The following is a 23,575-nucleotide window of genomic DNA, read 5'->3' on the forward strand; positions in this document are numbered from 1 at the left end:
ATATGAATTATAATAGAAAATGCATTCTGATGGGGCAAATTTTTCAGATTGAAGATACCTTTTAGAAAATATACAAAGCGTTATCCTTTAGATTAAATGTATCACATGTTTGCAGTGAGTCTAAATCTTTTCACTAACTCTGATCTGCAGTCAGCATTTTCTTACTTATTTCACAAGCCTTTCTAACACAGTAATGTAGAATATTTTGGTTGCTGACTAGTCTATGATTGGCTCACTTATGAGTGTGACCCAGTAAACCACGGTGTTGGATGGTTTAATTTTCAGACAATAGGGTAAACCACCGAGTTGGTTTTGCTGCTCCCTTCACACTCTTCTTCCACCTGCGTGTTTCTAGAAGTTACACGAAGAGGCAGCTGAAGAGACTGAACCAAATTAAGTCTGCAGGTCTAGGTGGTTTCATACCCAGAGTCCTGAAGGGTTGTTCAGAGTAGCTCTGTAGGATACTGCAGCACCAATTTAACCTTAGCCTGGGTCAAATGTCTAACCAGGTAGTCAGCAGCAAAGGAGCACCACAAGGAACTGGACTTATACCATTCTTTCCCACTCCTCACATCCCAGACCTCCAGTACAGTCCTGTATAAAGAGGCCAACTCCTTGAAAAATAAATAATGAACAGTTCTTGGCCAGACATTGGTCTTCCACCCTACCAACATGATGGATTTCTCTTTGCCTCTTCTTCAGTATGTGAACATATTTTTAAAGCATTTTACTTTAACCGGAATTTAATTAGACACATACTTTTGTTAATCACATACAGAATCATCCCTTTTTAAAAGCCAGCATTGGCAAAGCTAATCCTGTCTTCTGCAGAAATACTTGGATGACTCTGCAATATTTGGGTGAGATGGTCACCCAACTAGGATGTAGACAAAAGGAATGAAGGTAAAGTAAGATTGGTGGTGAGAAACAGGGATTATTGAAGGTATGAAGTAGAGATCCAACAAAAACAAACTGCAGACGAGGGGTTTATATTACACTTAGGCGCATACTAACGGTGCGTTCAGACCAGTTGCTTTGGACACAATGATTTTTGCCAACACCACGGGGAGTCCACCACAATGCATTTCAGATCCAGTCCTCACACCCTGGACCGTGTCATCAAATAGGAGGAGCTTCATCTGCATAAAGCTGGTAATTCCTAAAAATGAAGAACAGAAAATACATTAAGTATGACCCCAAAAAAATCACATGTGCTGCTTTTGTTTCACAGAGAGTAAAGATTACATTCTTAGGTCACCCAGAGGTCAATAACCTCCCATTAAGCTTTGAATCGAATTAAAGTTATATAGACTACTTTTTAGTGCTTGTTGTCTTTTGCTAGTAAAACTGTGGTTTGTGCTGATTTGTTTTTTTTTTTTTTTTAGGATAGACTAATTTGTAATTAGGCAGATGATATCATCATCCTAGCAGACTTTAGTGCTGCGCTTGTTTCCTGATATAATGTTATTGCATAACACCGGATGTTGGTTATGTGATGGCATTGAATATAACAGTGGGCATGTTTACCTTATTTGGTGGGTGGAATGATTGTTTAATATTTAGTAAATCAACAGCCCTAAGACCCTTCGCTTTGGACCTGCCGTTAATCCTGGCAATCCCATAGCATTTCCTGTCAAGGTCTCGCTTTCTGCATTTTACAGTAAAAACTCAGGTGAAATTTAACATCTCGGATTGCTGCTAAATTGTTCTCTATGAACAACTTTTGAATCGCTTTGGCAGTACAATCAATTCCTGGAAAAACCTGGAGGCACTGAAAAAGAAGAGTCTGGTTCATCCAGACATTCATCTGTTTTGGTGGCCTTCTTTAACTCTCAGTGTAAAAGATTTCATGGCAGCTTGTCCACAGTGAAACCAGGCTAAGAACTCCAGATGAGGTAGAGGTAAAATGGGTCAGGATCAGGCAGTCGGATCCTGGAGGAGAAGAACACCCCGGTGTGAATGCTGTTCCTGGACTTCATTTCAGCTTTCAACACCTTTCAGCCTGCAGTATCTGATAGGAAAACTGGAACAGCTGGGCTTCAATACACCCCTTTGCAATTGCCTGCTAGACTTCCTCACAGACAGACCTCAGTCAGTCCAGGTCAGACAGGACACCTCTGATGTCATCAACCTAAGCGCAGGCTCCCCTCAGGACTGCATCTGAGCCCCTTGCTGTTCACCCCTGATGACACATGACTGCATCCCCAGGTTCATCACACAAACACATGAAGTTTGCAGACAACACTACGGTGGTGGGCCTCATCAGAGTCTACAACAACCAAGACTACAGAGAGGAAATTAAGCAGCTGGTGGGCTAGTGCAGAGACAACAGCCTGACCCTGAATGTGGAGAAAATGGAGATCATTGTTGACTTCAGGAATATCGGCCTTAAAGTGCTCCACTGCTCATCAAGACCTCAGCTGTAGAGGTGGTCAGCAGCATCAACTTCCTGGGGGTGCACATCACAAACAACCTCACCTGGACTGTAAACACAAGCTCACTGGTCAAAAGGGCACTAAAGTGCTTGTTCTTCCACTTGGAAATGTCATGTTTTGAAATATTTTGTATACACCCAGTGTTTACAAAATGACAATAAAAGTAGTCTAAGACTAAGGAACAAAGGTATGCTAGAATAATCTAGCATAATCTGTATGCTAGAATAATCTGTTCGAAATAATCTGGCACTGATGACTGGTCTGAAGGCTTGTTAAATAGACACTAAAGCAGGTGAATCAGTTAAGCTGTAATGAGAACTGGGCGGAGCTAAGCAGGAGAGGGAAATTAGTTATCAGACCAGGCATCAGTGATGACATCATGACACAAATTAAAAAACAACGCCTCAAATCAGTAAGGACGTTTAACCCATGGTTAAAGGGTATGATCTGCCACCCCATAATTACTATCCTAATAGAGCTGGTAGTAAGGAAGGAGCAAGGATGAGTGAAGAGTATGCTTCCTCGTGCCAATTTATTAAGCATTGGGACCTCCTGGCGTTCCCAGCCACCACAAGATACTATATGATTGCCCAGAATCCTTTGACTGAGAGGAGGCTAGCCCAACTAATGGAGTTGGACAAAAATACATTATTTCTTCACGTGTACTGTGTGTGACAAATGTACACCCCTTAACCTGTTTTGGGTTTTTTATAATGTGGAGTCATTTGCTACCTTTTTGTAACTGTTTCGTAGTTCTTTTTCAAAAGGCTTATTATGGCAATTTAATCAGCACCAATAATGTGTTAATCTTGACATCTTTAAGACTGCAGGCTCCTCAGACTCATCGCAGCATTCTGCAGCTCTTTTCCTACTCTGGATAGCGTTCTTACTGTTGACCCAAAGGTGAAGGGAAAGGAGCTAGGAACAAGTGCTAGGAATTACAATTTAAGGTTTTTGGATCGAGCTAGTCAGGAATTGGATCCAAGGCTGGCAGCCAAGAGCAATGGATTTTTCTGCTCTTGCACACCCATTTTTGCACAGATTATTATTTTTTTTGGCTATTCCTTGTTGGATTTGTCCATACTTTTTTTCAGCATTGGTTTTGGGGGGAAATTTTATTGACTGGTTAAGACTGGAATATCAATGCAACGTTCATAAGCTGTATGTAACGCAATTTCGTTCTGTATGCACCCTGTGCATACAAAATGACAAATAAAGAAGTCTAAGTCTAAGTCTAAGTCTAAGATTTTAAATGTATTGTTTAAGAATTACTGTACAAATTTCATTGCATTTGCCCGCCGGGCAAGTGCAATGATAAAAAAAAATTATTTATCAATCAAAATTACTTTTAAATCATTGACATTCGCTTAAAAAAGGACCCACATGCGTTGCCGGCGCCATTTTTGTTGTTCTGTACACATTCTCGCGTGATTTGAAAAAGCCGCGAGATTTTCCGCCAGATGGCGTGATTTTTGTCCGGGAATTGGCGCGAATCGGACACACCCACCACCCAGATAACCCTAGATTAAAAATTATCAGTCAGGTATTAGGAAAATTGGCATAATTGTATGCCATGCGCACAGTGTAAATATGGCTATCTTAAGGCAGTCTTTTGTACAGTGATTCAGGTCATACATTAAAAAATTTTTATAAATTTTTTTTCTCTTAGAAATTGGAGAGGTGCATTTAAATGTTATAGAGCTAAACATGTTAATTTGGTGACCGGTTATGTTAGCAATATTGTCTTGTTGATGCATTTATTTTGTCAGGGAAAACTAATCCATAGTCAGTTAAAAGACAGGGAAATCTGAAATTATGTAAGACTGTGGAAACCCTGTATAAAATAACTATGTATAATGATTCTCTAGAAAAGTCACAATATATTAATAGTATCATCTTGTATAAACATACTGTGACTCTAAAAGAAAAGTTATTCATTTGTGACATTGACTTCTGTCTTGTGACTTATCTTACGTTTTTAACCTGTCAAGTTTTTTTTAGATTTTTAACATTACAATTTATATTTTTCCAAGCACACAACAGTTTAAAGCAAAGTTTAGTTTGAAAAGAATGTGCAGGAAGGATTGAAAAGCATGTTAACACGGTAATGTAGGCTTGAGTTCATTATCTGACGCATGCCTATACACACCAGGAACCTGTAGACTTTTTTTTTTTTTATTATAAAAAGTACAAAATATTGACAAAACATGAAATTAAACAGAATAATTACTCATAAATTTAATAAATTTAATATATACAGAAAACCAAGGAACAGTATTAATTAAAGACATAAAGAACAGAATTTCTGGAAAAAAAAAATACAAATATGGATTTTTAAGAATTGCAATAAAGAAACAGATCAAATCAAAGAGGTCAGTCAAAAACAAAGACTTCCAAAATAAACTTACAACCAAATTATTGAAAGTATCGCCAAAAGAAATTAAATTACTCAAAATTAATGATCAATTTATTGTCAGTTATGTGAATGAAAGAACTTCCTGAAACAAAAGCATTTTCAAAGTCAGAGGCAGACAGAAACTTATATAACATGAACAAATCTCGATTAACTAAATTTTTAAACAAACTAATAATGTTGACCTTTCTTTTCTCAAAATGCATAAAATTTCTAGCCAACCATATTGCCATCCTGGCATGACTCAACAAAAAATTAACAAAACTTTTATTTTTGAAATTTATATCAGTAATCGTGCCAAATAATAAAAGTATTTTCCAATCCAAGTGTTGTACATTTGTGCTCCAGTAGACTTAAAAAATACTGAATTACAAAAAACATTTAAAAAACAAACATGTTTCATTGATATATATTCAAAAATGAATATTAGGAACTGTATTTATTAAACATTATACTGGGCAAGTAAAAATTGTTTTTGGGCAAATGAAATGTGAAAGTCACTTGCCCTTTGGGCAAGTGGTAAACATCCTTAACATCAACCCCTGGACTGAACTGTCAAACCAGAGTTTTCAGTGCTGGGCGGTGCCTGCCCTACTCGGGCCGCTGCAGATTAATAGTTCCATCTCTGTGTCAATAATACTCCTTTTGAGTGATCGCTGTATGTTTCGCCTAAATTCTGGCGCCTACATTCTGAGCTATTATTACAGCCCGATGTCTCTGGTTTCATTGTCTTTTAAGTGCTCTTTTTCACTTGCTTGAGGATGATGAAAACATTTATTGTGCTGCTGCTGCTGCATATGAATGGTCCTGCATTGTGTGGCAGTAATGCAGACCTTCAGCTGTGGGGTTACAGTCACCAATTGATCTTCACTGCCTTTCAATCACACTGAATGACCAGCAAGGGGAAACATGTTGGTATTCTGAGCTTTAGGACTATTTTATCCCTCGCCCCCATCTGTACTTTCAAGATAGCAAACTGTCATGGCACTTTGCTAATTGGTAGCTAGACTTATTATAAACTAAGTTCTTACAAAAATGTATCTGATTAGTGGCGGAGGTAATAATACACCAATAACAACACATGTAAATGCAGTTATCAGTTTCAGGCAGTAGAAAGGATAAATTGATGCACAATGTTCCTTTAAACTCCAGACGAAGGAAAATGATAAGAAGGATCAACCTCCACATGGTCAATTTAATTAGATGTTTATCAGTTTATCATGGCTTATCATTTCAAAACTATATAGGGCACTGTTTAACCGTTTTACACAAGGGAACAGGCTCTACAGAGTTTGTCTTTGTTTTTTTCTACTCTGTGGATGGCTTCCTTCTTTTCCACCTCGACAGCGCCTGGCTGTGACTAAGGATTACATTTTAAAATAGCATAATCTGATAAACAATTCACCCGTTATTTTGATACCATCACTGAACTTTGAAATATTCTGTCATGGAATTGTAAAGTTGTGGTTCAGAACTTTTGTGTTTAAATGTTGTGCTATGACAAGTTTGTAAACTGTTAAAGTTACTTACTGCTCAAACTGAAACAAATATGAGATACCGGTACTTTGGAATTTATACTGGATGGACAATGGTAGAAAGTCAATTTATCAAACGCAACAATCCAAACTAGTAACACATTATTGAGCTTACCTCTTTGGAAAAATATATATAGGATAATAAGCAAAGAATAATCATAAGCAAAGAACTTCTGATTAACCTGATTTTTTTTTTTAAAGGGGATCTAACTGGTTCAAAAATTATCTTGAATCTAGACAATGGAACAGGAAAATTAGCTTTAATGAAACAAAACAAACCAAAATATTTTTAAAATGTAAGGAGTAGAAAGTAGATATAATTGCAAAAAAAAAAAAAAAAAAAACGTAAGGAGGAGAGGTAAAAATTTGTCTAATAAATAATTTCTTGAGTAAATTATAGAGAGCCAAAATTTCTACTTAAGTAAGGTATCAAAGTATTTGTACTTTGTTACTTGACATCTCTGATGGTAGCAATGAAGATTGTGATCTGGGCATGTGTTTTTATAAATTATTATTGTATCTCTGCTTCTGTCTCCTTGAATCCCAGTCAGTTTTCACAGCTGGTCACTCACACTGAGCCTGGTTCTGCTGGAGGTTTCTCCCTGTTAAAAGGGAGTTTTTCCTCTCTACTGTCGCTACAAGCATGCTTAGTGTGAGGGATTGCCTTCAATGAGTAGATGCAATCAACTAGTTTTCCTTAGATAGAAAACTTTAAATCAATTTGACTGTATGATCTGGTGAACTGTAAAGTGCCTTAAGATGACGTGTGTTGTGAATTGGCGCTATATAAATAAACTGAATTGAATTATTTAATCAGTTGTACCACCAGATATGAATTAATATAACAGCAGCAGCAGGTAAGACACATTTTTGTATAGCTTCACCAGTGTTCTTATTCTCTTTTCACAAGAGAGAATAATTCACAACCCTATCCAACTATAAAAAAAAAAAAAAAAAAAAAAAAAAAAAAAAAAACGAAGAATCTGCCTTTTTGATCCTCACGGCACCCCGTACTCGCCCAACGCTTCTCGCTCCGTGACGTATTAACGACTGGGTCATTCAGTTCTCACATCACCAATCTTTGGAAGAAAATAACATGTATCACACTACCAGATAGTTGTTTATAAATCAGCAACACGGTAGAACTACTATTGTTTTTATTTGGGCATCTGCAATTTGGACGAAAATGACCGATTTGACCGAATCGCTGCTTAAAGAAGGCTGGTAGGTAGCATGCTAGCTCATGTCGCTGCTAGCAGCAGCTATGCTGACATATGGGCTAGAAGCTGAATAAAATCTTTTGTTTTCTGTTTTTTTGTAACAACCCAATGGCAACCTATCTCTTACAAATAATTCCAACAATATGCTGCACGTGAGGTTATAATAAACTTAGTTTATGTCATTAACTTCTGAAGAGCAATGTACGCCGCTGCTAGGTTAGCTAACGCACGCCTAGCATTACAGACAACTGCTACTTAATGGACGATCTTGTTTATACGGTTATTGATTCGACAAAGGTAATCCTTTTGGTCGGTTGTTTCAAATATTTACATTAATGTGTAGTTAGCATTGGCATTGCTATGTTTTCTACAAGCGGTGGGATCCACTCTGCACCTGTGACATTTCGGCATTTACTTGTGAAGAATAGAAACCAAGTAAATCAACATTCCTTTCTAGTTCTTTTGTTTGTACATTCTAGATGTTCTTTTGCACGTTCAAAGGAGAATACTGTGGTTCGGATTATATCGCCACCTTTTTTTAGAATGTTGTTTAAAATGTAATCAAACATCATCTTGTTATTAATGTTTCCTTGTTTGGTTTGGTCTGTAATCTTTGGAATGTATTAGTTTAATTCAAAAGTTTTATTTTTCCCTAAGCTAGAGCAAAGTAGATTTTGACATACTGTCCCGAAGTATCTCTAAGAAACAAATATTATAAGAATATATTTTTGAATATAAATATGTAGCATAGTCTCCTTAAGGATTTTAATATTTTTCATAAAACTTTTTTTTTCTGAAAGCATTTTTATATTGACTGTTGTTGAACCATTTCAAACTAAAAACACCCAAAGACTAAACTTTTGGATACGGAGGAGGATTAGGGCCACTAAGGAAACTGAAATAAAAAAAAGATAACTGATTTTTAAATATTATTTCAGTTTAATATGAATGATGATGAATTCTGACTTTTTTTTCTCAGAATTCTGACTGTAATCTCAGAAGTTTGACTGTAATCTCAGATTTCTGGCTGTAATCTCAGATTTCTGGCTGTAATCTCAGAATTCTGACTTTTTTTCTTAGAATTCTGACTTTAATCTCAGAATTTTGGATCTTAATGTAGATGGGTACCATGAAGGAAGAGATGTGGGGGCACTCAGGTTCACTGACAAAGATGTGAGTTGTTTGAGAGGGCTAGTAGCACATTGGTAGAAAATGATGGAATTAGGCGACTTTTTACGTGCCCGAAGGGTCCCCGATGATGGAAGAGCAAAAACAAGAAAGCTTGTTTAGTCTCTAAAACAGAGGTGGCTACGGCTTGATGCTAATATTCTTGTTAGCTCTCAGTACTCAGTCAGAATTCTGAGATTAAAGTCAGAATTCTGACTTTTTTCTGCTTTTATACTGAAATAAAATGTAAAAATCAGTTAACTTTTTCTATTTTTTCAGCTGCCCTAATCCTCTTCCGCAGTTGGAATAGCTGTATGAGTCTATATTTGTTTCTTTTTCTGCATAAAATCAGATCAGTTGTACTTACTTTCTCATGGATCAAACTGCTTAAATCCTGTATCTTACCCATGTTTCTACCATATCTATCATACAGGCACTTCAGTGATGAAGGAATAGAAGAGCTAAAAGGATCGGCAGAGAAAGTAACACCCAGTGATATTATTCGCATTGCACTTGATGTGAGTTTTAATCTTCTAAGTTTACACAATCATTTTCTCAGTGTGCTAACATATTGTGTATTTGTTTTTTCTACCCAGTGGGGATACAAAATAGTTAAGAACCAAGTTGTTTTTTTTTAAAATGAGCAAAAAAAAAAAGCAAAACTGTGTCCTGAATCTTTAGTTTATTGTCTCTGTTAATGGCACATGACTTTAATGTTATTGTCAGTGTGGGACTATTATTGAAGGGTAACCACATTGGCTGTACATACCCTGGATGTAGAAAAGCACTTTGGTCTTACAGCATTTACCTTGAATAAATTAATATAATTCCAATTTATCCTGATATCTGGTAGTTTTTGTTTTCATGGTGTGAATCAAAATAGTAATTCAGCTGGTATAATAACTCCAATCCAATTGTATATTGGAAGCATGTTGTTTGTGGATGTTTAAGATACTTTGGTTACATAAATGCATTAAAAAAAACCCATTAGCACCCAGAAACTCAGGGTTGTTCTCCCACATGTACTCAAAAGGACAAAAGTTGTAGTCTGGAATTTTCATCTTTACTGCTAAAACCATGACCTTTACTGTTCAGCCTGGAGTGCTGTCAAAGGATCTAGGGCGCCACTTGCACACATTCCTGCTCAGCTGATTCACCCAGCCTCCTTTATTCTAATGCAGAGGTCTTCAACAGGGGGTCCGCGACCCCTAGGGGGTCCCCAGAGGTACTGCATGGGGGTCGCGAAAGTTTTGGTTTATTAGACTTTTTTTTTTTTTTATATTCACCCTGCAATTTTTTCCACTAATTGAACTGTCTTTAAATCCACATTAACATGAATTCAACACACTGTAGTAAACAGATAAATGGAGGCAGAAGATGTCTTTCAGTCATCAATGCCAGCGGCGGTTCTAAGCCAAATGTAGATGGGCCAGGATTCCATAATTTTGGAATTTTATATATTTTTTACTTAATTTAACTTAAAATTACATTTTTCTATAAAATCTGAATTAGAAAAAAAAAACACGATGCATTCAGGTTTAAAAATTAGAGGAATTTCTTTTGAAAAAAAGAAAACTGGGATCCAATCTCAATACGACACACAGGAGCTCTTTCAAGCTGGGCACCGTTTCATTCACAACACCTGACCCGTCAACCAGGAATCAGAATCAGAAATACTTTAATAATCCCAGGGAGAAATTACTTTAGTTACATTACTCCATCTGTAATAGAGTGACTATAGGACCAGGTTGATAGAACACTATTTCATACAATATATATTTAGGGGGTCCCCACTCCATCTCACCATAAGTTTGGGGGTCCTTGGCCTGGAAAACGTTGAAGACCCCTGCTCTAATGCATACCTGTCAGGTTTTGGATTTGGAAAAAAAAAGGGGGGGGATTTTACGACATCTGCTGCGATTTATCGAACTATCCCAGTCGAGCTCCATTATCCATTATATTTTAAGACTTGCACAAGAAATCTAACATAAACGCTTTCAACCATTTGCAAACTACAGTAAGATGATCAGATATTGACATTCGGTGCTATTTGACCAACCTGCTGCCTTTTCCTGTATATTGCTCTTCTCTCCTTCTCCATCCTCGCACCTGATTGGGGCTGCAACTAACAATTATTTTAAAAATCGATTAATCTTTCAATTTTTTTTCGATTAGTCGATTTATAATCGAAGAACCAAAGGATGCTTAAAGAAGATGTTATGAAAATAAACCAGGTGAAACTACAGCTTTTCCACTCGACTTCTGGATAGAGACTATTGACAGACAAAAACCATTTGTTTTATCTTAAATGCAAATGTTTAAAAATATTTTTTTACAATTTTTATATAACTCCTGCTCTAAAGTGAGCTCTGTTAGATATAGCGGCCTCAATACATTCTGGTCAGTATCAGAATGATGGCATACATTAATAAATGCAGTTTGGAAATAAACTATTTCAGACAGTTACACTAATCACAGCCATACCGCATACAAAAACAAATGAAACTTGAAAATTGTATTGTTTCCAAACTAAAGCAGCAAAACAACATCTAAAAACATGACAGCATTATTCATATTATAATTTTAATGGAAGTTATGAAAAAGGCTTGTTGTATCTGAAATAATATCTTTAACTGTCAGTGCTTGAAAAATAAAAACAACAAATAAAATAAGAACCTGGACTGAAAGAATTATATGAATGGTGCTATCTCTGCATCAGAAAAGCATGAATTCAACTGCATGTCTAAAATACTGTTATTTTACATGTCAAGTGAGTTCAAAGCTCATAATATAGATTATTTAACTAAAGTCTTCAATGTGAATCCAATAAAGAAATTGTTTCCTTCTTGACCTTTTTATTTAAAAAAGGGGCATTTCAGACCAGCTTTCAAATATTACGAGGAAAGTAATGCTGAGCTTACTCTGAGAGAATAAATATATCATGCCACTCTCTTAATTTAACAATTGGACTATTAGAAAAATGTAGTCAATAACTTTTGTTTTTTTGGTTTGTTTTTATTTACACCTGCAGCTTTTGGTCCCGTTTGGGTCAGTATTGAAGCACAATCGGACTATAATGCACGTCAAACTAGAAGAAGCTGTTCTCAGCTCCAGTCCAACTCTGGTGTCCTACTATAATTATATATATATATATTACGGACATAAATTAACTTGTTGGTCGTCGGTGTTTGGGCCAGATGAGAATGTCATGGTGCATGTTAAAGAGCATTAATCTGCACCTTCTCCTGAATAAATATTGCTATTAATCGTCTCCTGTGTCAGTATGTTATTTTTAAGGTACGTTTATTTGTATAGCACAATTAACTATAAGTACAATTTATCTTGCTTTACATGAATTAAACAATAGAATAGAAGTTGGTGAAGCTTCTCAGTCATCCAGGTCATATTCATTCCAAAAAAGTTAAAAAATAATCCACTGTTTTCCAACTTTGAAGATGTTTCGCTTCCCATCCAGAAAACTTTCTCAATTTAAAATGTCTGGAGTAGCGTTGAGTTCTGGGCTTATAAAATTCCCCGAACAAAAGCCTTTTTATGGCTTAGAAAACATGCAAATTGAACTGAAAAACAGGTCCACCCCTTAGTAATGGGGAGTCGTTAGCGTCATTGTTGGCCTGGCTGACCAGGCGAGATGTTTTAGTCGCCTGCCTGGCGATGAGGATTGAGATGATAGCAGGAAGGAATCAACTCTATGGCTGCTTTGTAGGTTTTTGAGAGCTGAAACCTGAGTCCACTCCCTCTGTTTAAGTTTGTCTCTCAATGTAAACAGCTTCCTTCACACCCCTTTCAAACCACCCCGGAATAGAAGAAAAATAAAAGCGAGTGAAGATAAAAACATATATTACCTCAATTTTGTTTGGGGGAAAAAATCGTGATCTGTTATAAGCATGGCCAATGCTCTGATGGGTTCATACTCACCTGCAGCAGCACTTTGTTTTTAAACACTATCATTTGCCAGTAGTTTCTATATGCAAACCATATAGGAAAAAAAGGAAGAGCTCCTCATAACCGGTGTACCTCAGACTCCATTATGAAAGTTTAATCCATTTATCTCTGCTACTTTTTTGGTGGCAGAGCTTCCCGATTTAAACCGGTTGTAATGGAGACATGATGCTCTCCAAGAACTGTGGTGTTTGGTCCCAAGTGACAAAAAAAAATTTGCAAGTGCAACCATAGTAACTAAAAAAAATTTAACTTTTCTTTTTTCATTCTTTGATTTTTTCAAAGGTAAGCAGGCTGATTTAAACTCAGGTTTTACTTTTTTCTTCCATCACCTCTTACCGCTTCATGAAATGAGCAAAGGGCCTGACTACTGGTTAGTCAGAGAGACAAAAAGTTTTATGTCTAAAAAGTTATTCAAAAAAAAAAACTAAACATTTTTTTTAATTAATGGAGGTTTAGGCATTAATGCTCACAGCCCTATTATAAATGTAATCTTAACCCAAGTGTTGAACTGAAGTTATGGGTTTTGGACCATATAGAAAACTACAAAATATGATCTGTTATTCATTTAATTTTTATTTTTTAGGTATTTTGTGTTTAGTTACAGAGATCATTCATTAGAGATTAAAATCTAATACGATTGGTGAAATATTTAATCAATAATCAGTAATAAATCAGTGTTAGGATTTTAATTAGTAACAAATAACTTTAAATAAAACTTGCCCACATTCATGCTGTGGTTTTATGCTGTGCAACTAAATGAATGTAATCAGTATTACTGTTTATAGGTGTCCATCGAAGGTAGAATTGCAATACATTTGAATATTTAGTGTCTCATTAAGTATTTTTCCTGTTACTAGTTATTTCTGACTGCTGTGATATTTTTTTATTTCTCTTTTTTATATTGTTCTATATCCTTTGCAGAGTGATCTCAGGCCTATTGGGAAAAAGGTTCTTCCATCCGATATAAATAGTGGAAGAACTGAGAAGGTGAGTGTTATCCATGAGTGGTTGTAAACATATTCCCGCTATAATTTCTTTTTTTGTTTTACCTTTTCTGTTAAAGTTAAGTGTCTCAGACCATCAAATGTTAATGAGAGATATTACCAGAGGATATAAAAAATGCATTTTAAGTGGATGAAGAACATCCACCCTGTGTGGGAAAACCACGGTCCTTGTTAAATCACAAATGTACTTACCAGGTCTGTAGAATAATTTATCATTTGAGGAGAACCTGTTTGATAACACAAGGTAGGGAAAAATGTCTCACCGAGATTTCTTTGATCTTTCCCTGATCAAAAGAAATAAAAGAACAGAGTAGAAGCATTCATTGGCATCCCTCGTTGGTCGTCTCTAAAGTGATTTCTGAGACTCACTGAGGCACCAGCTAAGGATTGTCAAAACACGTGTTCCCATCCTTGTTTTATTAATACACATTAAGAAGTAAGGTATTAGTAGATGTTGGTCGAGACGGATAAATTTAAATCAAATTCCAAAACTTTGCAAAAAAGTTACTTTTTGCTTTCTTGAGTGTTGACTGTTCCAAAAAAAAGAGTATATGCATTATAGATAGAAACACATTTGTTAAATGAATTCAGTGAACATGCCTGCATTAGAATGACACTACTCTTGTGATGTCACCAAAAGTCACGTAACATCGCTAATACCAGCTGACATGAGAAAGTAAGCACAACTGATCTAATTTTAACACAATAATTTAAAACCTCACTCCATTACAGATCTATGGTCTGAGCTGGTTTGCTACCTTTACTTCCTGTTTATTACAGCCGAGTGTAACATCAACATACAAAGACATTATGCTTTGCATCATCTGGTCTATTCGCTCCTACTCAGATGGAAAAACATCTAATTATTATATTATAATTGTTGATATTCAAAAGGTTATAAGAATTGGATGGAAATGGTTCTAAAGCTTTTAATCACAATTTCTGAACACATGGAACAGTACTAAACCTTCCTGGAAGTGGATTTAGTTATATATTTTTTCCAGTAGAACAATGAGCATTTAATCTAGGAGTGAACACCTGGAGAAAGGGTCAAAAACCCAAAATATTGTGTGGTTTTATTTGTTTAAATCCAGGCCGGTGTTCATTATTTAATAAGTAGAAGAGAAAAAAAAAAGAAACTGGCAAAAATTACTGCTGACCAAAAATAACTCCAAGGTTCAATGTCCAAAATATATTTGGTGAAACTAGACTTTTAGGAAAATATGTTGTGTACCAATAAAAAAAGAAAAACGTAGAGCTGTTTAGAAGCTGTAAAATAACAGCAGTATTTAAAAAAAAAAAAATGCAAAAAAAATTGCATCATGCAATGTTTGTTCCAGAAAGTCGTTCTGAGTAAGAATAACCGGTCATTAAAGCATGCTTAGGTTATGCAGCAGGACAAAGAATGAAACTAAACCATCAAGCTCACCTTCAAAGAATAAAAATTAATAAATAACACTGTGGTCAAGTCAATGGCCAGATTTAAATCTCATTGAGATTGTCTGCAGTAACCATAGGTCGAACAATGATGCTCAAAAACCTTCCAGTGAAGCTGATGTAATACAATACTGGGAAAAGACATAAAAAAAAAAAATAGTGAGCCGAAATAACTCCACAGTTTGGGACGACTCAAACTATCTCTACCTTCAGATTGCAATTTGTTTTTCTACACACAGCCTGGTGATTTGGGGCAGATTTTTCTCCTTAGTTTCTTTTCATTTATTTTACCACAAATTATGCACAATTATGTATTCACTGTTTCTTAAATGATAAAAAAAAAGATTTATGCTTTATCTTTATACAGATATCATAAGTTTGAATTAAGTAGTTGTGGAGTTATGTGTTATATAGTTGGAGATGGAAAATAGGTAATGTAAAAAATGATAAACGATATGCTTTTAAAAAAATGTTTAAGGTAACAGTCTATATTCAACTTTTGTTTGACCTGAAACATTTAAGTCTAGCAAGTGAAACTTGTAGGAATTCAGCACTCTGACGTCCTCTTTACTGCAAAATGATGATGCACTAAAAACACTTATGGTTTCTAGAAGCACAACTGTTTTCTGTTGTCCATATTGCAATTCTCAAAACCTCCACTAGATGGTGCTCACAGACCAGCGTTTAAAAATTTCTATTTTTTTTTATCTTTTATCATTTTTTTTGGCTGTGATGCTGCTTTCGAGTTATTGTGAAATAATGTTCCAGCCACTAAAACAAACGTCCTGTTGTGAGCTTAGCTCTCCTCCTGTCTAAAAACCAAAATGCTGACTAAATCCAAATGTTCTCTGTGAAGCAGTTAGGGGAATAAACAAACCTGTGCTGTCATTGGCTTACAGAGGCGGAAATATTTACCCATGTCAATTTAGTTTTTTTATTATTGATTCTGAGAGTATCCTTCACTGCAATTAGTGGATATTATTCTTGCACCTGCTGCCAGTTTACCCCTCAAGCTAATTTAGCTTTCCTTTTTTTTTATTGTTTTTTTATTTTATTTCCTAAATGGACAGTTTGAGGGTCCATGTGTCCTCCAGCTGCAGAAGGTGAGAAACGTCTCGGCTCCCAAAGACCATGAGGAGTCCCAAGGTGCTCCGAGAATGCTGCGCCTCCAAATGACAGATGGGCACACCACCTGTGTTGGACTGGAGCTGAAACATCTGTCCAAAATCAGGTAGGCTTCTTTGTTTTCATAAGCAGATGCAGTTTAGCTTAATTGTTTGGGAAGTTTATACTGATTCATATTCCCCTCAGGAGAGTTTTCAAACTATTTTTTAATCTTGTTTTTACATTTTCTTTCTTTCTCTCTCTTTCTCTGTTACTCTTTGTAACTGAATCTCAGAGGCTGTGGATAAAATGTTGCACCTTAGTGCACCTTTGTGCAAAAAAATCGACACGAAAGGCTGCTTGAAAATACACCAAGTAATTGTAAATTTACGGAAGCAAGTTGGGAACACAAAGATCCTATGTAAGATCCTATGGGTTACAAACGAGTCAAATGCTGTGCATTTTGTTAAACAAATAGATTTTTTTTATTTCATCTCTCCAGAAGGGCATTGGTGATTGTTGTGGGGAATGCAGGGGATATGAAGCCAAGCGCTTCTACATTTATTGAGGCTGCCAAGTCATTAATCAGTATTGATCTTAAATTAACGAACATGTACAGGTATTCTCTGTTGTGAGTCCTTTGGCCTTTGCAACCAATTCTTTGGGAAAAATACAAGTGGATCAGAGGAGGAAAAGACAAGAAACTTTTCTATATTTTATTGGCTGCAAGTAACAAGGCCTTCACCTGGGAATGGCCCAAAGCAGAATCACCAATAATAGAAGACTGGATAGACATTGTGCAAGAGATCCACAGAATGGAAAAGCTGTCCTACTCATTTAGTGTAGAGAGGCAGTTCCTTCAGGACAGTGTTAAACCAGTAAGGTTGGATTTTTTCTGTTGACCCTTTTTGCTTTATGTTAATATTAATGCTCTGATTAAAATAAATCATTAAAAATCCACCCTTTGCCTTAGTTGTATTATTCAGTTTTTAACCAAAGTTCAAACTTGAAAAGCATAACAATTGTACGAATTTCTTTTGTTGTGCGGAAGAGTTCTTAAGAAAATACACAAAGTGGTAAAAAAAAAAATGAAAAATAGATATAAAAAAAAGGAAAAGGATTTTGATTTAGCAAAAATGTGTGTAGATTGATCTCCACATGTTTAGCCACTTCCTCTTATATTTAGCCCATGTGTAAGGTTTCTCTTCTCACTCTCCTTTCGCCTCCTTGTCAACACTTTCAACCCTCACCACATACGTCAATTTCTCCTTTATCTGCAACTCCATGCGGCGCCACCTGATTTAACAACTCGCAGCCTTAATTACATCTCCATCCAAGCAACGGTGGCCTTGGTGATTGCTGCCATGGTGACTAGCCAGTCTGTACAGGTGGAGTGGCCAGAATGTAGTCCGTGACTTCCTGATGGGAAGAGAGGAGAGAACAGAACAAATCCCCTCTTTATGAGCCCCACACACACACACACACACACACGGACAGCTGACAGCGGCGCTTAATGTTTCTGATGAAAGTGTCCGCTTTAGTGCGAAGGAGCCCTTAAGTGGATGGAAAAGAATGATGAGATGGATTACAGGACTGTTCACTGTGTGAGGCAGTGATATGAAGGCAGCACAATTAAACATTAAATGGCAACTATACAGGTTGAATAGTGTGTTTTTGATTGAATCGGGGATACACTGCTTCTTATTTCTACATTACCATGACATGAGAGCACCATCTATCCCAGAGGTTTGGAGTGAGATCCCTAATTGTTCCTTTGGCTTCCAGCATCAGTAGCTGGAAATCCCACTAAGTCCCTGTGCTTTCCTAATGAGAGAGGCAGAGGCCTTATCAGGCCTGATGAGATAGAGGCGCTTTTAATTTACCATGAGGATGGGTGAGCAGCTGGGATTATTAATAGTCTCTCTTAGCTTTACCACCCATCTGCTGGCACTGCTCCATGTCATTTAGAGAGTGATAAGGCAATAGGGTGTTAGAGCTGCTAGATACAGTTCAAATGTGCTAAACCCTTGAAATCTGAGCTGTGGGCTGAAAATAATCATTCATGGCTGTTTATTTATTTGATTTGTTTATAACAAATGTCTTCTCTATGCCTTTCAGCCTGAATACACCCCCTGGGACGAAGGTGAAGCTTGTTGGTACAATTCAAGTTAAAAACGGTATTTTGCTGCTCGACGACTCAAACATTCACGTCCTTGGGGGAGAGGTGGATCACATGGTGGAGAAATGGGAGCTACAAAGGGTGAGGGTCAATCTGAGTTTGAATTATTACACTTTTAGTTGTTTAAAAACAATACAAAAGCTACCTCTGTTTGCCTCTATAGTTCTGCCCGGTTTATTGCTTGTCTTTTGGTTCTCTGTTTATCCTTCAACCTGCAGAGTTTGGCCAAACACAGCAGGAGTAACATTGGAGCAGAAGGTGGACCTCCACCCTTCGTGCCATTTGGTCAGGTGAGAGGAAGAGCAAATTACAAGACTGCATTTTTAGACAAATCATACTTTGCACAGGAGGTTTAATGCTGATGTCAAAAACTAAATAGCTGGATATAGAATATAGATCTGTTTAGAATAACCATGCTTAGAAAAATAAAACTAAAAGATCTGATGATAACTAAAAATGTAAAGAGATAAGAGTTAGTTTCTCTGATAAAGTGTGTTTTCTGAACAAACATGCTGACATCATTGATTCTTTGGCTCCTGGCTGTTGTTCTGCTGTCAGGAATCTGGGGTTTGTATTTGACAGCTCCTTGACACAAGAGAAGCAGATAAATGCAGGTTTTTCTGTCTGCTTAGAACTATTGGCAAAGTAAACTTATTCCTTAGACAGTTTAGTCTTTTTACTTCCTGCCTGTACTTCCCTGAGGGTCTTTATGTTGATCTATATCAGGGGTGTCCAGCTCCATTCATTAATGGACGCTCTCCTGCATGTTTTGAATGCTTCCTTTTTTCAGAAAAACTTATATCTGTTGATGGCTGATTAAGAGCATTTTTCTGCTGAAAAACCGAGGTGTTAAAGTACAAAAACATCTAGATCTGGCAGGACACCAGAGATTTGAGTCCCTTAGTCCCTTAACTGGAACTAAGTTTTTTTTTTTTTTTTTTACACATTAATTTATTCACGTTCTGTCTGTTTTTGGACTGGTTTGGATTTTTTATTGAATATGAGAGGAGAACAATCATACAGCACTAAGGGAATTTCCTGAAAGCCACACAACCGGATTCTGAAATGAACCTTTTGACTCACCTGCCAAGTGGAGCGGAACACAAAATTATTCACTAAGGCATTATGTTAAATGCGCACAAAGTTGCAGTAAAGTAGTTTTATTAAGGTTGTAAAGTTTAAAATACTTTTATCTGATAGAATGACCATAAAAAGAAAAAAACTTTATGGAGTCTATCAGTAAAAGCTTAGCCTTTCTTCCAGTGGCAGCGGCAGTGCAAAACTGTATCTTCATCTTTGTGTTGTTATAGCATCAGTGTGCTATCAGTTGCTGTTCCATGGGTTGTTTAGATTCAGCCTGAGAGATGGACATCCAGTGAATGTGGCATTAACTGTCTAGACTGACAGCCAGCGATAAATTAATCGTGTTTGTTCTCTTTTGCATATTTGGTGCACACAGAGCAGCTCATTAGCTTAGCATCCTTATAAAGAAGCCTTTCTCTTTCAAAACACAGGCTACCTGATAGCGGCATTTTTCAATAAACTTTCTCTTCCCCCTGAGGGTTGTAGATCCTTGCTCCTCCTGCTCCTCATCGTCACATTGCCTTTAAGAAGGCTCGGTTGCTCCAACTATATACTGCTACAGTTTGCCTAGCGGCGCAGTTGTTAAATGATGGGCTCTCTGTATGCGTGTCCGTCCTTTGACGTGTGAGGAACAGCAGCAGAGGAAGAAAGAGACAGAGGGGAGGCTTACCAAAATAAAAGATCAAAAGACGTGACTGAAGTGCAGCTGTGGTCCAAACATTTACTCGCCTTGTGGCGAATGGAGCTGTGGCACTAACTCACCAAATGAAAAAAAACTAGACACTAGTTAGGGTTCATTTCAGACTCTGCACCCAACTGTTAAAAGACCGGCCATTATCTCTTAACCGTCCAATAATCTGTTCTAAAGCAAAGCATGAGGCCCCCATGGAGAGTATTATAATTTTCTGTTTTATTGTTTTATCCATTGTCTCTCCTGTCTTTAAAGCACTTTAGTAACTATTTTGTTCTTAAATGCTTCTGCTCTACGAATTAGCTTGATGTTGACAAACCCATGTCTAACCTTTCTGCTGTGACTGATGAACTTTTAGGATCTTTTAAAACAGTTGTTTCTCTTTGAATCATTAAAATCCTGGGCTGATTTTTCAGAAATCTGCTCGGGTGTAGAAGAACTAGCCTAAGTATAAATAATGTAGCCTTAGCCTCATCTCTAGCCTTGAAGTGCTGCTTGAATTCATTCAGGTTTTAGCTGAAATGTAGAAATTTTAAAATATTAAAGTGCACTGGTTCTTTATTGAGGACCTTTGCAATACATAAGAAGATCTGATCATTTTCATTTTAAAATTACATTTTCATTGATAAGATACAGTTTCAAAGCAACGTAGTAGAAATTCCTTCTTTTTCTGTGCACTTCCACCAGAATAGGTATCACTAATCTGATTGTATGGGTCCTATTTTAGAGTGAAACATTTATTTAGTTTATTTAGTTTTTTTCCCAGTACTTTATGCTCCAAAGATGGCTTTAGGGTTTTAACTTGCAAATGGAACCCCCTGTGTTTATTTAAGGGTACATTACATTCTATTTGTTCTTTAATATGTGTATCATGTGTTCTTATCCTCGTCACAGAGGTGTGGAAGAAAGGATGATATCGACAGCAGAGAACTCGACCAGAGAAAAACCCTGCAGACTCAGAATGTGATCAAAACCGCAGATGAGAATGATGAGTTTGAAAAGCAGCGGACGGCAGCTATAGCTGAAGTTTCCAAGGCCAAAGAGGTAATTACAGCTGTAACCAGGGCTCATTGGCGTCTTTTTGAAAAGGCATGTTGTTATTCTCTCACTTAACTGATAATGAACACTTTTCTGCCTTTCTCCATTGTTTTTCATATTCTAACAAATCACACTGTGTAACATATTGATTGCAGTTTTTCCATAGGCTGTTAAATTTGCTCCGCGTGTAAATTACATGAAGCTTATTGACATTTAGGTTAACCTGAATTATTTCTGCAACTCTTTGAATTCAAAAGCATAATTGCAATATTAGCTACAAACCTGAATGTTTTCTTGGTTTTCTCCAACCCTGCTGCTCCTTTGTCTTTATTGTTTTTTTGTTTTTAATTCTTGTTCCACTCCTCAGGGCCCTCGCACATTTGGTGGTGGAGGAAATGCAGGGAGTAATTTATCCACTGCAGCATCCTTCTCTCGAAGCAGAGACTCTTACCAGCAGAGGAGGAGAGAAGAAAAGGCAGAAAGAACAGAAAGCCGAGCAGATGGAAACTATAGAGAGCTGGTGAGAAGATGATTATAATTCCAGCTAATGCTGAGATGTTCTTTAAGAAACAATCCTTTTAACATATATTGATCATTTTGAGGAGCTTTTTTTTTCCTTGGAAACCTGGTTTGTGTTTCATTTTGGATCTTTGATCTTGATTGAGTTTCTATTTTATTGTTCCAGAGGCTCGGTAAGACATTGATTAGGATATTGAAAAAATGCAAATGAAGCCGAGTTAAATGAACTCGCATGGCGGTCAATTTATCTTGGTTTGTTTCATGTTCTAGCTGCTTGTAGTTACACAACTTTGGCTTTAATAGAACTTAGAGCAGAGAAAGGGATGATTAGGATTTGCCCCAAAACATGTTTAAAGATGGTTTAAAACTTAAAACCTCAACTAAACACAAGTTTAGGCTTTTTACTGACATATCTCAAAGTTTTTACAAATTCTTTCTATTTGCTTTCTTTATGCTGTATATACAGTATAGATTTATTCTGCCTCTCGTCTCTCTGGTGTTTAGGTGGATGAACGTGCTCTGAGAGACATCATGGAGATGGGCTTTAACAGGGAGGCTGCCCGACAAGCTCTGATGGATAATAATAACAACCTTGAAGTAGCACTAAACAGCCTTCTGACCGGATCTTCCGGTGGCAGACCTGGCTCAGCGGTCCCTGAACCTAACAGGACACAACCCAGAGGTTCATAAAATACACACACACTCACACATACCAGCACACGCAGATAATTTTCCGTGCCCTGCAGTGTATTTTGGATCTCCAAACTTGGCAGGGGTTAGGAAAAGGTTGGGTAGCAACGTGGCCGTCCCTGAAATGCACTGAAAATCACCAGCAGCCTAATTAGCAGTCCCAAGGGCTGCGCTGCGGCTTTTAGTTCGTTTATCAAGAACAGCATGCACTCTGTAAGACGGGCTTTCTGCCCCCAGCGCACGATAAGGTTTCAGTTAGATGTTGTTTTACTTCAGTTATGCTGTACAAGTTTTTTCCTAACAGAAAATCATACTTTAGCAACTTGAAACTCACTTAATCCTATTGAGTTCTTTATTTTTTGTACATAAATCACACTTGGTCCTGAGGGCCTCTCCCTCTTAGCTAAAGTACAACGCCTGTTTAAGATGGGCTAAGATTTATAATGAACACAAAACACATATTAACATGCTTGGAGAAATAAATACATTTCTGATGCTTTTCAAATGTCCTACATAGAGAAATGAGCATGAACCGAAACACAGAATGCATTAAAACATGAGCTTCAGATTAACAGTGCAGACATCTAATCGCCTCATTTGTTTTCCTTTTTGCAGTTTTATAAGGAAATATTTTGGTGATGAAGATGAGGAGCAAATTCAGATAATGAACTTCTTTATATTGATGCATCTCATTAAATACTAATATAATTCATTCTGGGTGATGTATTTAAAGGATATCAGGTAATTTTGTTAATTGTGGTTTACAGTTATAGAAAGACCAAAGTTGAGTTTGCTAACCAAGGTTATTGATAATAGGATCGATAAATCAGATGTCCATTTTATTCTGTTTGATTAGAAATGAAATGAGCATCTCAATAAAAGGGAAGCATGATGTGATATAGGATTTCCCTGAAAATGGGTGAGCTGACTTGGCTTTGAACCTGGATCAGGAGGCATGACTCCACAAATCTCCGACTGTAGAAGCTGTACTTCTGTCCCTCTTCCATGTTTCCCAGACTCCATGCCAGGGGTGTCAAAACTCAAGTGCGCGAGGGCAGATCTCCTGAAACTTTTCAACATGTCCCTGGTCCAACACG

General features: G+C 36.9%; 1 protein-coding gene across 1 annotated transcript; it reads left to right on the forward strand.

Moving 5' to 3' along the window:
- The first annotated feature begins 7,411 nt into the window (after positions 1 to 7,411).
- LOC107088289 (tudor domain-containing protein 3-like) lies at positions 7,412 to 22,917 on the forward strand. Its single transcript, XM_015380373.1, has 9 exons — positions 7,412 to 7,607; positions 9,204 to 9,288; positions 13,655 to 13,720; positions 16,245 to 16,405; positions 18,397 to 18,538; positions 18,676 to 18,747; positions 21,126 to 21,275; positions 21,637 to 21,789; positions 22,293 to 22,917. The coding sequence occupies exons 1-9, from the start codon at positions 7,570 to 7,572 to the stop codon at positions 22,476 to 22,478; spliced, it is 1,053 nt and encodes a 350-aa protein (XP_015235859.1). The 5' UTR covers positions 7,412 to 7,569; the 3' UTR covers positions 22,479 to 22,917.
- The last annotated feature ends 658 nt before the right edge of the window (positions 22,918 to 23,575 follow it).

Source organism: Cyprinodon variegatus, unplaced genomic scaffold (genome assembly GCF_000732505.1).
Source record: "Cyprinodon variegatus isolate N-32 unplaced genomic scaffold, C_variegatus-1.0 Scaffold212, whole genome shotgun sequence".
Lineage (NCBI taxonomy): Eukaryota > Metazoa > Chordata > Actinopteri > Cyprinodontiformes > Cyprinodontidae > Cyprinodon > Cyprinodon variegatus.

Excerpts from the sequence above, each read along its gene's own strand:
- LOC107088289 (XM_015380373.1), top strand. The coding sequence starts at position 7,570 with ATGACCGATTTGACCGAATCGCTGCTTAAAGAAGGCTG. Across the intron at positions 9,289-13,654 it reads TTATTCGCATTGCACTTGAT|AGTGATCTCAGGCCTATTGG; the intron begins GTGAGTTTTAAT and ends TATCCTTTGCAG. Across the intron at positions 13,721-16,244 it reads ATAGTGGAAGAACTGAGAAG|TTTGAGGGTCCATGTGTCCT; the intron begins GTGAGTGTTATC and ends CTAAATGGACAG.